Source organism: Littorina saxatilis, linkage group LG13 (assembly GCF_037325665.1).
Source record: "Littorina saxatilis isolate snail1 linkage group LG13, US_GU_Lsax_2.0, whole genome shotgun sequence".
Taxonomy (NCBI): Eukaryota; Metazoa; Mollusca; class Gastropoda; order Littorinimorpha; family Littorinidae; genus Littorina; species Littorina saxatilis.
This window is the reverse complement of record NC_090257.1, coordinates 44,617,137-44,631,857: the sequence shown is the minus strand read 5'-3', so window position 1 is coordinate 44,631,857 and position 14,721 is coordinate 44,617,137. Positions and strand designations below refer to the sequence as shown.

At 52.8% G+C, this 14,721-nt stretch overlaps 1 protein-coding gene across 7 annotated transcripts in view; it reads left to right on the top strand.

Annotated features, from left to right (window-relative positions):
* Nucleotides 1-284: 284 nt before the first annotated feature.
* The window catches only part of LOC138945826 (dehydrogenase/reductase SDR family member 12-like), a 39,916-nt gene continuing 25,479 nt past the window's right edge, over nt 285-14,721 (top strand). The window contains exons 1-7 of one of the 7 annotated variants that reach the window (XM_070317334.1): nt 285-436; nt 2,033-2,132; nt 4,456-4,672; nt 6,721-6,816; nt 9,309-9,396; nt 10,769-10,830; nt 11,307-11,505. In XM_070317334.1, coding sequence (XP_070173435.1) covers nt 2,077-2,132; nt 4,456-4,672; nt 6,721-6,816; nt 9,309-9,396; nt 10,769-10,830; nt 11,307-11,505 — 718 coding nt within the window. In that variant the 5' untranslated portion in view covers nt 285-436; nt 2,033-2,076. The other 6 variants (XM_070317333.1, XM_070317332.1, XM_070317337.1 and 3 more) reach the window with 6 other exon arrangements.

The following is a 14,721-nucleotide window of genomic DNA, read 5'->3' as shown; positions in this document are numbered from 1 at the left end:
ACCGTAATGGTAGGCCCTATTGGGACGAGTATTGACATGTAGCCGTTTCAGTGAAGACCTTGTCACGTTTCATTTCAGTTACAGACTTTCTGTTTCGCAAAACCACTGCAAATAGCCAGACCCCTCCTTGTCAAGACCTGATGTTCTCAGAATGATAGAGGTCTTAAACGGGAGGTTCCACTGCACTTCACTTTATGTCCGACGCGGTCGCAGCCGCCATTCACCGTCCTCTCTTATTCCCATTCGGATCGCTAACTTCAAATGGCTCAGCCGTTTAGGGATAATGTTCATGTAAGGGCAGAGCGTGAGGTGTGTCCAGTGAACAGAAGCGTGCATGACGCGGACAGCTCGGGAAGTGGTCATCGTGGTGTGGACACAGCAGTGTGCGAGTGACCGACAAAGCCCAGGCACTGAGGACTGACCCGTGTAGATACAGGTAGCAGCAGTGTGCGAGTGACCGACAAAGCCCAGGCACTGAGGACTGACCGGTATAGATACAGGTAGCAGCAGTGTGCGAGTGACCGACAAAGCCCAGGCACTGAGGACTGACCCGTGTAGATACAGGTAGCAGCAGTGTGCGAGTGACCGACAAAGCCCAGGCACTGAGGACTGACCCGTGTAGATACAGGTAGCAGCAGTGTGCGAGTGACCGACAAAGCCCAGGCACTGAGGACTGACCCGTGTAGATACAGGTAGCAGCAGTGTGCGAGTGACCGACAAAGCCCAGGCACTGAGGACTGACCCGTGTAGATACAGGTAGCAGCAGTGTGCGAGTGACCGACAAAGCCCAGGCACTGAGGACTGACCCGTGTAGATACAGGTAGCAGCAGTGTGCGAGTGACCGACAAAGCCCAGGCACTGAGGACTGACCCGTGTAGATACAGGTAGCAGCAGTGTGCGAGTGACCGACAAAGCCCAGGCACTGAGGACTGACCCGTGTAGATACAGGTAGCAGCAGTGTGCGAGTGACCGACAAAGCCCAGGCACTGAGGACTGACCCGTGTAGATACAGGTAGCAGCAGTGTGCGAGTGACCGACAAAGCCCAGGCACTGAGGACTGACCCGTGTAGATACAGGTAGCAGCAGTGTGCGAGTGACCGACAAAGCCCAGGCACTGAGGACTGACCCGTGTAGATACAGGTAGCAGCAGTGTGCGAGTGACCGACAAAGCCCAGGCACTGAGGACTGACCCGTGTAGATACAGGTAGCAGCAGTGTGCGAGTGACCGACAAAGCCCAGGCACTGAGGACTGACCCGTGTAGATACAGGTAGCAGCAGTGTGCGAGTGACCGACAAAGCCCAGGCACTGAGGACTGACCCGTGTAGATACAGGTAGCAGCAGTGTGCGAGTGACCGACAAAGCCCAGGCACTGAGGACTGACCCGTGTAGATACAGGTAGCAGCAGTGTGCGAGTGACCGACAAAGCCCAGGCACTGAGGACTGACCCGTGTAGATACAGGTAGCAGCAGTGTGCGAGTGACCGACAAAGCCCAGGCACTGAGGACTGACCCGTGTAGATACAGGTAGCAGCAGGGGTTTGTTGTGTCAAGGTGTGTACAGAAGTGATTAGTGGTGAGTTGTGTATAGTTGTGCTGGGGAGTACTCAGTAGAGGTGTGTTACAGTATCGGGGACCCGGGGGAGGGGAGGGGAGGGGAGGGGCACTCTGCGCACAGTAAGCAGGTTTTCAGGCAACAGTGCTTGTGAACGACGTGTGACGTGACAAGTAGTGTGTGTGTGTGTGTGTGTGTGTGAGTGTGAAGTGTGTGTGTGTGTGAGACAGTGTGTGTGTGTGTGACAGTGTGTGTGTGTGTGTGTGTGTGTGTGTGTGTGTGTGTGTGCCGTGTGAGTGTGTGACAGTGTGTGTGAGTGTGAAGTGTGTGTGTGTGTGTGCCGTGTGAGTGTGTGACTGTGTGTGTGTTGTGTGTGTGTGTGTGTGTGTGTGTGTGTGCATGTGTGTGTGTGTGGGCGGAGTGGGTTTGACAACCAGTGAAATAACAGGTAACTGTACTGTAGTGATATGTTTATTTCAGGTGAAGACAGAGAGTTGAGACCGACAGTGAAGCTAGTGACAGCCATGTCTCTCTTCAGGAACCTGGTTTGGTTTGCCAAGGGTCTCAAGGAGTACACCAAGTAGGTGCCATCACCACCACTCACCCCCCACATCCAGCTCCACCACCACCACTCACCCCCCACCTCCACCACCACCCCCTCACCCCCACCTCCAGCTACACCACCACTCACTCACCCCCCACTTCCAGCTCCACCACCACCACTCACCCCCCCACCTCCAGCTCCACCACCACCACTCACCCCCACCTCCACCACCACCCCCTCACCCCCAACTCCAGCTCCAGCACCACCACTCACCCCCACCTCCAGCACCACCACTCACCACCAGCACCACCACCTCCACTCAGCTCCACCACCACCACTCAGCTCCACCACCACCACTCACCCCCACCTTCAACACCACCACCACCACTCACCCCCCCACCTCCAGCTCCACCACCATCCCTCACCCGCCACCTCCAGCTCCACCACCACAACTCACCCCCCACCTCCAGCACCACCACCACCACTCACCCCCACCTCCAGCTCCACCTCCATCACTCACCCACACCTCCAGCACCACCACCACCACTCACCCCCTACCTCCAGCTACACCACCACCATTCACCTCCAGCTCCACCACCACCACTCACCCCCCACCTCCAGCACCACCACTCACCCCCACCTCCAGCTCCACCACCACCACCACCACCACTCAACCCCCACCTCCAGCTCCACCACCACCCCTTCACCCCCACATCCAGCACCACCACCACCACTCACCCCCACCTCCAGCTCCACCACCACCACTCACCCCCACCTCCAGCAGCACCACCACCACTCACCCCCACCTCCAGCTCCACCTCCATCACTCACCCACACCTCCAGCACCACCACCACCACTCACCCCCTACCTCCAGCTACACCACCACCATTCACCTCCGGCTCCACCACCACCACTCACCCCCCACCTCCAGCACCACCACTCACCCCCACCTCCAGCACCACCACTCACCCCCACCTCCAGCACCACCACTCACCCCCACATCCAGCACCACCACCACCACTCACCCCCACATCCAGCTCCACCACCACCACTCACCCCCACCTCCAGCAGCCCCACCACCACTCACCCCCACCTCCAGCTCCGCCACCACCCCCTCACCCCCACCTCCAGCACCACCACCACCACTCACTCCCACCTCCAGCTCCACCACCACCACTTACCCCTACCTCCAGCACCACCACCACCACTCATCCCCCCACCTCCAGCACCACCACCACCACTCACCCCCACCTCAAGCTCCACAACCACCACTCACCCCTATCTCCTGCACCACCACCACCACTCACGCCCCACCTCCAGCATCACCACCCCCACTTCCAGCTCCACCACCACCACTCACCCCCACCTCGAGAACCACCACCACCACTCACCCCCCATCTCCTGCACCACCACCACCACTCACCCTCCTGCTCCACCACCACCCGCCACCCTTACCTCCAGCACCACCCCCACCACCACTCACCCCCACCGTCAGCTCCACCACCACCACTCACACCCCACCTCCAGCTCCACCACCATCACCACCCCCCCACCTCCAGCACCCCCACCACCACTCACCCCCCACCTCCAGCACCAGCACCACCACCACTCACCCCCACCACCACCACTCACCCCCAACCTCCAGCTCCACCACCACCCACTCACCTCCACCACCACCACTCACCCCCCACCTCCACCACCACCACCACCACTCACCCCCACCTCCAGCTCCACCACCACCACTCACCCCCCACCTCCAGATCCACCACCACCAACACCTCCAGCACCACCACCACCACTCACCCCCACCTCCAGCACCACCACTCACCCCCCACCTCCAGATCCACCACCACCAATCACCTCCAGCACCACCACCACCACTCACTCCCACCTCCAGCACCACCACTCACCCCCACCACCAGCACCACCGCCTCCACTCACCCACACCAGCACTCACCCCCACCTCCTGCACCACCTCCACCACTCACCCCACCTCCAGCACCACCACCACCACTCACCCCCACCTCCAGCTGCACCACCACCAATCACACCCACCTCCAGCACCACCACTTACCCCCACCCCCACCACCACCAACACTCACCCCCACCACCACCACCACTCACCCCCGACCTCCAGCACCACCACCACCACTCACCCCCACCTCCACCACCACCACTCATCCCCCACCTCCAGCTCCACCACCGCCACTCACCCCCCACCTCCAGCACCACCACCACCACTCACCTGTGATGTTTGGAACTGTTACCTGTATAGAAAACGTCTATATACTGCTATTGCTGTTACAACAAACGAGTGGGTTGTGATGTGTGGAATTGTTACCTATGGCTATGTTCTAGGAGCGGCTTTGAGGCTGCCAGTCGACAGTTCCGAGCGGAAGACCTGCAGGCTGACATCAGCCATCGCAGCTTTATGATCACCGGGGCCAACAGCGGCATCGGCAAGTCAGCGGCCCTGGCCATTGCAAGGCAAGGCGGCACGGTGCACATGGTGTGTAGGAGCAGGCAGAGGGGGGAAGCTGCCATGGCCGAAATCATTGAAGCGTCAGGAAACCAGGTACAGTGGTGTGTAGGAGCAGGCAGAGGGGGGAAGCTGCCATGGCCGAAATCATTGAAGCGTCAGGAAACCAGGTACAGTGGTGTGTAGCAGGCAGAGGGGGGAAGCCGTCATGGCCGAAATCATTGAAGCGTCAGGAAACCAGGTACAGTGGTGTGTAGGACCAGGCAGAGGGGGGAAGCCGCCATGGCTGAAATCATTGAAGCGTCAGGAAACCAGGTACAGTGGTGTGTAGCAGGCAGAGGGGGGAAGCCGCCATGGCCGAAATCATTGAAGCGTCAGGAAACCAGGTACAGTGGTGTGTAGCAGGCAGAGGGGGGAAGCCGCCATGGCCGAAATCATTGAAGCGTCAGGAAACCAGGTACAGTGGTGTGTAGCAGGCAGAGGGGGGAAGCCGTCATGGCCGAAATCATTGAAGCGTCAGGAAACCAGGTACAGTGGTGTGTAGCAGGCAGAGGGGGGAAGCCGTCATGGCCGAAATCATTGAAGCGTCAGGAAACCAGGTACAGTGGTGTGTAGGAGCAGGCAGAGGGGGGAAGCCGCCATGGCCGAAATCATTGAAGCGTCAGGAAACCAGGTACAGTGGTGTGTAGGAGCAGGCAGAGGGGGGAAGCCGTCATGGCCGAAATCATTGAAGCGTCAGGAAACCAGGTACAGTGGTGTGTAGGAGCAGGCAGAGGGGGGAAGCCGTCATGGCCGAAATCATTGAAGCGTCAGGAAACCAGGTACAGTGGTGTGTAGCAGGCAGAGGGGGGAAGCCGTCATGGCCGAAATCATTGAAGCGTCAGGAAACCAGGTACAGTGGTGTGTAGCAGGCAGAGGGGGGAAGCCGCCATGGCCGAAATCATTGAAGCGTCAGGAAACCAGGTACAGTGGTGTGTAGGAGCAGGCAGAGGGGGGAAGCCGTCATGGCCGAAATCATTGAGGCGTCAGGAAACCAGGTACAGTGGTGTGTAGGAGCAGGCAGAGGGGGGAAGCCGTCATGGCCGAAATCATTGAGGCGTCAGGAAACCAGGTACAGTGGTGTGTAGCAGGCAGAGGGGGGAAGCCGTCATGGCCGAAATCATTGAGGCGTCAGGAAACCAGGTACAGTGGTGTGTAGCAGGCAGAGGGGGGAAGCCGTCATGGCCGAAATCATTGAAGCGTCAGGAAACCAGGTACAGTGGTGTGTAGGAGCAGGCAGAGGGGGGAAGCCGTCATGGCCGAAATCATTGAGGCGTCAGGAAACCAGGTACAGTGGAACCTACGACAAACAAATATCTTAACAAAATAAGTCTTCTGAGGGAGGGTGGCCTTGTGGAAAATCAAGTCTTTAACAGTTTAAGAGCAAGGGCAATAACAAAGAGACGTTATGAAAAAAACCGCTGAGAAAATTATATCTTCAATTTTGAAGAGGTAGGTGGATATGTAGTACAGTAACATGAAAAAATCGGACAAAATTAAGTCTTTTGAATAAGAGGGAAGTGGGTTTAAAATAGACTTGACAAAACAATCTGAGAATGCAGGGTGTTAATTAATGGAGGAAGTCTTAAATGAGCTAGGGGGCCTGAATAGGGGGCCTGAATAGGGGGCCCCGCTGAGGTGCAGCTAGCGTATTGTTTTTGAGTCACTTGAGAAAAAGTGACTCTATGTAATCGGTCAGTGTTAGTCTGTCCGGCCGGCCGGCCGGCCGGCCGTCCGGCCGGCGTTATATCTTTGACAAAGTTCATCGGATGTGATTGAAACTTTGTAGGATTATTCTTTACATCAAAGTATTTACATCTGTAGCCTTTTACGAACGTTATCAGAAAAACAAGGGAGATAACTAGCCTTTTCTGTTCGGCAACACACAACTTAACGTTGGGCTTTTCTCGGAAACTATAAAAGTGACCGGGCTCAAATTTTATGTGAACGTGACTCATTGTGTTGTGAATAGCAATTTCTTCCTGTCCATCTGATGCCTCATATAATATTCAGAACTGCGAAAGTGACTCGATCGAGCGTTTGCTCTTCTTGTTAAAATGTCAATTCACGGTTCTTATCAGTAGATTTTCTGTGTTCTGTTGCAGAATGTTCATCTGCATGAACTGGACATGTCGAGACCGCGGGACATCTTTGCCTTTGCTAGGTCCTTTGCTGACAGCGGCAAACCTCTCCATGTTCTGGTGGGTGCCATGGCTTTCATATGGATTATGAGAAACTGTGGTGGGTTCTTCATTCTTAATTCTATATGGCACAGGGGCAAACCTCTCCATGTTCTGGTGGGTGGCTTTCACATGGATTATGAGAAGCGATGTTCTTCATTCTTAATTCTATATGGCACAGGGGCAAAGCTCTCCATGTTCTGGTGGGTGGCTTTCACATGGATTATGAGAAGCGATGTTCTTCATTCTTAATTCTATATGGCACAGGGGCAAAGCTCTCCATGTTCTGGTGGGTGGCTTTCACATGGATTATGAGAAGCGATGTTCTTCATTCTTAATTCTATATGGCACAGGGGCAAACCTCTCCATGTTCTGGTGGGTGGCTTTCACATGGATTATGAGAAGCTGTGGTGTGTTCTTCATTCTTAATTCTATATGGCACAGGGGCAAACCTCTCCATGTTCTGGAGGGAGTGTTAAATTGGTGTGTCTTAAAAAGGAGGGAGTGTTAAATTGGTGGGTCTTAAAAAGGAGGGAGTGTTAAATGGGTGTGTCTTAAAAAGGAGGGAGTGTTAAATTGGTGGGTCTTAACAAGGGAGTTCCACTAAACACCTATCGTTGACTTAAGCTGTGCAGTAGAGATGTTGCTAGGTGTGTAAGCACTAATGGACAAAACACCTATCGTTGACTTATGCTGTGCAGTAGAGATGTTGCTAGGTGTGTAAGCACTAATGGACTAAACACCTATCGTTGACTTATGCTGTGCAGTAGAGATGTTGCTAGGTGTGTAAGCACTAATGGACTAAACACCTATCGTTGACTTATGCTGTGCAGTAGAGATGTTGCTAGGTGTGTAAGCACTAACCCAAGTAACCTTCCCACATGGATCCCATGGCCCCAAGTGGGATCCCACATGGTGACGTTGTGGGAAGTCCCACATGGGCGCCATGTGGGATTTGATTACGACTTCCAGTGGGAGCCCAGTGGGAAGAAAATGGGACACCAGTGGGAAACAGGTTGGACACGACTGGGAAACGGGTGGGGCACGAGTGGGATCAGGGTGGGGCACGAGCGGGATTCACGGGTGGAAAACGAGTGGGATTCAGGTGGGAAGCGAGTGGGATTCAGGTGGGAAGCGAGTGGGATTCAGGTGGGAAGCGAGTGGGATTCAGGTGGGAAGCGAGTGGGATTCAGGTGGGAAGCGAGTGGGATTCAGGTGGGAAGCGAGTGGGATTCAGGTGGGAAGCAAGTGGGGTTTATATCGGAAACGTGTGGGACTTCTTAATTTTTCTTCTTCTGACTTCCGAAGAGGACTGGGTTCTTGCGAACGTCTCCGAGTCCTGCGAATTTAAAAATCATCAATGTATAAAAAAAAAAAGAAAAACCAAGAACAACTGATACACACAGATACATATTCAAGCACACACACACTAGTTTTTAATCACTCAAATCAACTTGACGCTGGATTACGAGCGCGCGCGCAGCCACGTGGGAAAGCCGTGTTGATGCGTTCATCAACCTTCGAGTTTGACAGTAATCCCACTAATCGTCTTCGCTTTGTTGAATATGAAGCCGCCATTATATTACTCGGTGTTCTTCAGATGTAATCTTTGATCCATGCACATGCAATACTCGCGCACAGTATATTCGCCGGCAATTGTAGCAAATTTCAAACACTCTCAATCGGCAGGCCCAACGCGGAACTGAACAGGGCAGAATAATAGTCCCGCAGTGAAAACAAAACTCCTTGAAAATATTTAGTCATCACGTGAGTAAATAAACCATTCTAGAGACAACAGTTGTTATTAAGAGAACTGCAATAATTACACACACATAAAATACTTCGGTGTATTTTGAATGATAGTATTCTTCAACGTTTGCTACGATTCAAACGAGTCTAGTGTAAACAGCGTGTGCTGTGACGTCACCGATCTCGATGGGGCAACTTGCAGACTCGCGACGTGACTCGCGCTCGCAGCGTCGGAACATTTTCCTCGCACGCTGTGTGGGAACGAAGAGGGAATTCCCACTTTTATCCCATTTCTGTCGAAGTGCAAGCTTGTTTCCCAGAGACTAAAGGGACGGCCCAGGTCTACACCACTTTTTTCCCATAGCTTTGACTGTGGGAGTTCTGTGGGATGGGAGTGGGCCCACTCTCCCATCCTCTTCCCACTTATTCACCACTGGGAAACCAGTGGGAATTCAAAATGCGTGTTACTTGGGAATGGACTAAACACCTATCGTTGACTTAAGCTGTGCAGTAGAGATGTTGCTAGGTGTGTAAGCCCTAATGGACTAAACACCTATCGTTGACTTAAACTGTGCAGTAGAGATGTTGCTAGGTGTGTAAGCACTAATGGACAAAACCAGTAAAAGTGTTGCTAAGCGTGTGAAGAACAGTACAAGTGTTGCTAAGCGTGTGAAGAACAGTACAAGTGTTGCTAAGGGTGTGAAGAACAGTACAAGTGTTGCTAAGGGTGTGTGAGAACAGTACAAGTGTTGCCGTGTCAACAGATCAACAACGCGGGGGTGCTGGTGGCAGAGAAAGAGCGACAGTTGACCCCTGAGGGTCTGGAGGTAACCTTCGCCACCAACAGTCTGGGTGAGTTGTCTCCCTGCCTCACAATCTATGAGTAAATCTCTTGGTGAGTTATCTCCGCTACAAATCGTTTAGATTTAGCTTTTCCAAAAATCGTTTTCTTGCGACAGCATACGTAAGGCTTTTCTGTTCTGCAAAATGTTTTATTTTATTTGACAAGATACATGTACATGTTATACAGTTCAGGCATGTGAATCTTCCTAAGTGTTGATGCTGGACATGGAAAATGGACACATTAAGTTAACCATGGCGCTGCAAGTTACACCCCTAATGTGTAGATCTAGTGTCTTCAAGGGTTTCTCAAACAGCATCTTCCAAACGCTGTGTCATTTTGGATTTGACAAACCGTATTGCCTCCTTCTTGACCATTTTCTTTTCTCACGTCTGAATACTGATTGACTCTGAGAGTAGGAAGTTAGGAAGTCACTAATCTGATTGACTCTGAGAGTAGGAATTTTGGAAGTCACTATATAATCTGATTGACTCTGAGAGTAGGAATTTTGGAAGTAACTAACATGGCTGAATACTGACTGACTTTGAGAGTAGGACTTTTGGAAGTAACTAACATGTCTGAATACTGATTGACTCTGAAGGTAGGACTTTTGGAGGTAACTAACATGGCTGGGTATCTTCACTTTCGTTCTTTCTAGCAATCATCTCATTATTTCTGTGAAGATTTTCCCCAATAAGGCAGTTGCACATTGCCTTGAGTAGATTTAATTTGTCTCTGTCGAATCAACAGAGGCCTCTACTGACAGATACAAGAAATGCAATGTCAGATTCTGAAAGGGGGGGGGGGGGGGTAGCCCACTGATACAAGGGAGATAATTATAGAGTCAAGAACTGTCCACATCAATCCCCCACCCCTAAATCTTGACAGGGTATTTGATAGTTAGGAGTAACTGTTGTATAGGATCCATCAGTGTCTCCCCCCACCCCCCCCCCCCCCCACCCCTCCTTTCCTGCCTCGCTCCAACCCTTGTACTGGTCTTGTCTTGTCTTGTCACTGTGTACAGTAGCAGTGCTGACAGGTATGTGGTGGTGTGTACCTGTCTTGTCTTGTCTTGTCACTGTGTACAGTAGCAGTGCTGACAGGTATGTGGTGGTGTGTACCTGTCTTGTCTTGTCTTGTCACTGTGTACAGTAGCAGTGCTGGCAGGTATGTGATGGTGTGTATCTGTCTTGTCTTGTCTTGTCTTGTCACTGTGTACAGTAGCAGTGCTGGCAGGTATGTGATGGCCGGTGTGTACCTGTCTTGTCTTGTCACTGTGTACAGTAGCAGTGTTGACAGGTATGTGGTGGTGTGTACCTGTCTTGTCTTGTCTTGTCACTGTGTACAGTAGCAGTGTTGACAGGTATGTGGTGGTGTTTGCAGGTACACACATCCTGACGACAGCTCTCATACCTGTCTTGTCTCAGCAAGAAGAACCCCGAGTGGTGAGTGATATTGTGTATTACAGTTATCTTGTCATTTGGTAGTTTCTTTTTATCAGTCAGTCCCTTCTTTTTTTTCTATTTCTTTTTTTTTCTCCAAAGCACCTGTTTATATTAAGTGTGACATAGTGTGTAGGTCATTGTGACATTGAGGTGGAATGCTGGTACAGAAACTGGACCTGACCAGGAGTGTGACATGGTGTGTAGGTCATCATGACATGGTGTGTAGGTCATCGTGACATGGTGTGCAGGTCATCGTGACATCAGGGAGAGTGCTGGTACAGAAACTGGACCTGACCAGGAGTGTGACATGATGTGTAGGTCATCATGACATGGTGTGTAGGTCATCGTGACATGGTGTGTAGGTCATCGTGACATCGGGGAGAATGCTGGTACAGAAACTGGACCTGACTAGGAGTGTGACATGATGTGTAGGTCATCGTGACATGGTGTGTAGGTCATCGTGACATGGTGTGCAGGTCATCGTGACATCGGGGGGAATGCTGGTACAGAAACTTGACCTAAGGGACCTGCAGAGTGAGAAGCAACGCACGTTTGACGGCACCATGGCGTACGCTCAGACCAAGCGACAGCAGGTGGTGCTGACCGAGCAGTACGCCAACAAGTTTCCCACCATTCACTTCTCCTGCATGCACCCTGGGTGGGCCGATACACCGGGTACGCTCTGTGTGTGTGTGTGTGTGTGTATGTGTGTGTTAATATATGTATGTTTATCTCTACATGAGTATGTAAAAATGTATGTATGTTTGTGTGTCTGCCTATATGCTTTGCACATGTGAAAGATTGTTTATAATTACATATTCTTACGCCGAATCACATGATTTGCATTGACCCACTTCGATGCTTAGGTTATGATAAAAGCTACCCCGTCTAGGTATAAGGGGAGCAACCCCAACTAAAAAAGTGACTGCACCAGCATGACTGGCACCCTGGGTTACGTCCCATGTAGCACACTACGTCATCAATGGTGCTGGTCACGTGATACCCCTTCAATCGACTACTATCACTCAAGGGTGACGGTTGTGTTTGCTTTTGCTCTGGCTGGTTTTGTGTCTACGGCACCCACCGGCCTCGGCCCCCGTCTACTTCTTGCTGGCTTGCAGCTGGTGAGATCGTTCATTTTTTCTTGAATGTTTTATTGTTTCTGCTGTGAATTTCGCATGTCCGTTGGACTCTGAAGTTTTCAGCAGTTGTTTGGCTTCCTCACGGTCGCCATTTGCATTAGCACGTTGTCTGGCTTCTGTTGTTTTAGCCGGGTTCGGTCTATTAACGCTGTCGTAGCTTGCTTTGTAGCTGCCGTCGGTAGCTTTTACGTACGTGCTTATCTATTTGCTTGCTTGCTTCTGAAATGTTTGTGTCTGTACGGACTTTATTATTTTCAGACTTGTGGCTTCCTCCTTGGTCGCCATTTTTAGCTAGCATGTTGTTGTTATGTTGATTTTTCGTCCGTACTCGGACGCTTAACTCTTCGTATAGCTAGTTGTTTAGCTGCCTTTGGTAGCTCCTAAACTGGTTTTAGCTGCCCTCTTTGCTGGCTTCTGAAAGGTTGGCGTCCTTTCGGACTTTGCTAGTTTCAGTTGTTTGATTATTTTTCTCTTGGTGCTTACATGGCCGTTAATGAGAATTAGAGGGAGCTAAGGCCGAGGGTTAGGGCTTGGGCCCTGCTAAGCTCTATCCCTCAGCAGCCTCTTATTTTGAAGAACTCCGTTGTTGTTCATGTTGGCACATTTTTAGGCAATTTTTTACTTTGTTCTGTGCTGTTTTTTATGTTACGGACGATTGGCCGTCTGGCTCTCAGCCGTCCGTTTTGGCCTCTAAGGCTGTCGTTTTACGTCTGTTTCGGCTCCAGAGTCTAGGGCTCTGGGGTCTGCACTTATCTTTTGCTTATTTCCAGAAATAGATTCCCTCGTTCGCGAGGTTTGCCGCGGCGGACTTCGTCGCTAGCTCTGCCCCCCGCCTGGGGGTTAGGCGACGTTCTCTCCTTCAGACTCTGGGTCTTCTCCGGACCTGGCTGCTGTCCACCGCGATGTTTCTGGACGGTCCCTTGGGGATCTTCTTCTCCTCTTCCTGGCCGGCATTTGTTGCCTTCCGCTTGCGGTAGCGCAACAGTGCATGTCCCTCCGGGGATCCGGCCACTTCAAGGTTGGTGTCTGCAGCAGCCGTTTACGGCAGCTGCACTTCCGGTTTCCGGAATCGGATGTTCTCCTGCTAGTGAGCGACTTGCGTTCACGTCGGGTCAGAACCTCTCCGTACTCCAGCAGTCGGTTCCGACAGCTGGGCTTCCTGCTTTGGCAGGAAGTAGGGGTTCACCGTCTAGTGAGCGACTTGCGTTCACGTCCGGACCGAACCCCGCCTTACACCAGCAGTTGTACGCGACAGCTGGGCTTCCGGCTCCGGCCGGAAGCAGTGGTTCTTCCGCTCGTGCGCAGCCTGCTGTCACGTCCGGTGCGTCCCACATCTTACGTCAGCAGTCGTCCGCGACAGCTGCTTCCGGCTCAGGCCGGAAGTAAAAGGCTCACTGGCTAGTGTTCGGACTACGTTCACGTCCGGTTTGAGCCTTGCCTTACGTCAGCAGTCGTCCGCGGCAGCTGCGCTTCCGGTTCCGGCCGGAAGTGTAGGTTCACCGGTAGTGCACAGGCTGCTGTCACGTCCGGTTCGGGCCTTACCCTACGTCAGCAGTCGTCAGCGTCAGCTGGGCTTCCGGTTCCGGCCGGAAGTGTAGGTTCACTGGTTAGTGCTCAGGTTGCTGTCACTTCTGGTTCGAGCCTTTACCTACTTCAGCAGTCGTCCGCGACAGCGCCGCTTCCGGTTACGGCCGGAAGCGTAGGTTCACTGGTTAGTGTACAGACTGCTGTCACGTCCGGTTTTGAGCCTTGCCCTACGGCAGCAGTCGTACGCGACGGCTGTGCTTCCAGTTCCGGCTGGAAGTATCGGTTCACTGGTTAGTGCACAGGCTACTGGCACGTTCAGTTCGAACCTTGCCTTACGGCGGTGGTCGTACGCGACCTCTGCGCTTCTGGCTGCGGACGGAAGTGTGAGCTCACCGGTTAGTGCACAGGCTGCTGTCACTTCTGGTTCGAGCTTGCCCTACTTCAGCAGTCGTCCGCGACAGCTTTGCGTCTGGTTCCGGCTGGAAGCGTAGGTTCACTGGTTAGTGCACAGACTATGGTCACGTTCGGTTTGAACCTTGCCTTATGTCGGCGATCGTGCGCGACCTCTGCGCTTCTGGCTCCGGCCGGAAGTGGGGGCTCACTGGATAGTGGACCTGCTATGGTCCCATCTGGTTTGAGTCTGGTTTTTTCGTCAGCAGTGCCCTTTGGGCTTGCAGGCTCCCTGCCTCAGGCGGATTAGCAGCTACCACACACTTCGGTAGTGGGTTCTGCCGTTCTCCTCACTTCCTGTGCCTTTGGTCTTCGACGCCTCTCATCCTCCTCTTAGTCAGGGGTGAAGTTTGGCCGTTGACCTGCAGGAAAGGGGCTTCAGGCTCCGGCCTTCCCAGCTTCGGGACATTAGCGGCTCAGAGGAGGTTGCCTTTGCCCAAGATGTCCCGGAATTTGCTGTCGTCTTTTGCCCCTCTGCGTGCACCTTTGCCGGTCACGCCGGAACTTCTTCTTTGGGGAACGTTTCGAGTCCCCTGCTCTCTGAGCAGACTCTCTTCCCCTCTGAGGAAGTGGGCAGACAGCTTTTGGAACTTGCTTCCATCTCGGAGACACTCCTTTACGGAGTTCTTTGCGCCCTTTACACTCAGTTAAGAGCAGGACGCAGGGGATGCTTTCTCCACCTTTGCTAGGGCGAATTTAGAACGGAGAAGGCCTTCCTCTCTGCACAATGCCCATTCGGTCATGTACAGACGGGACTTGTTCCTCGCCCATT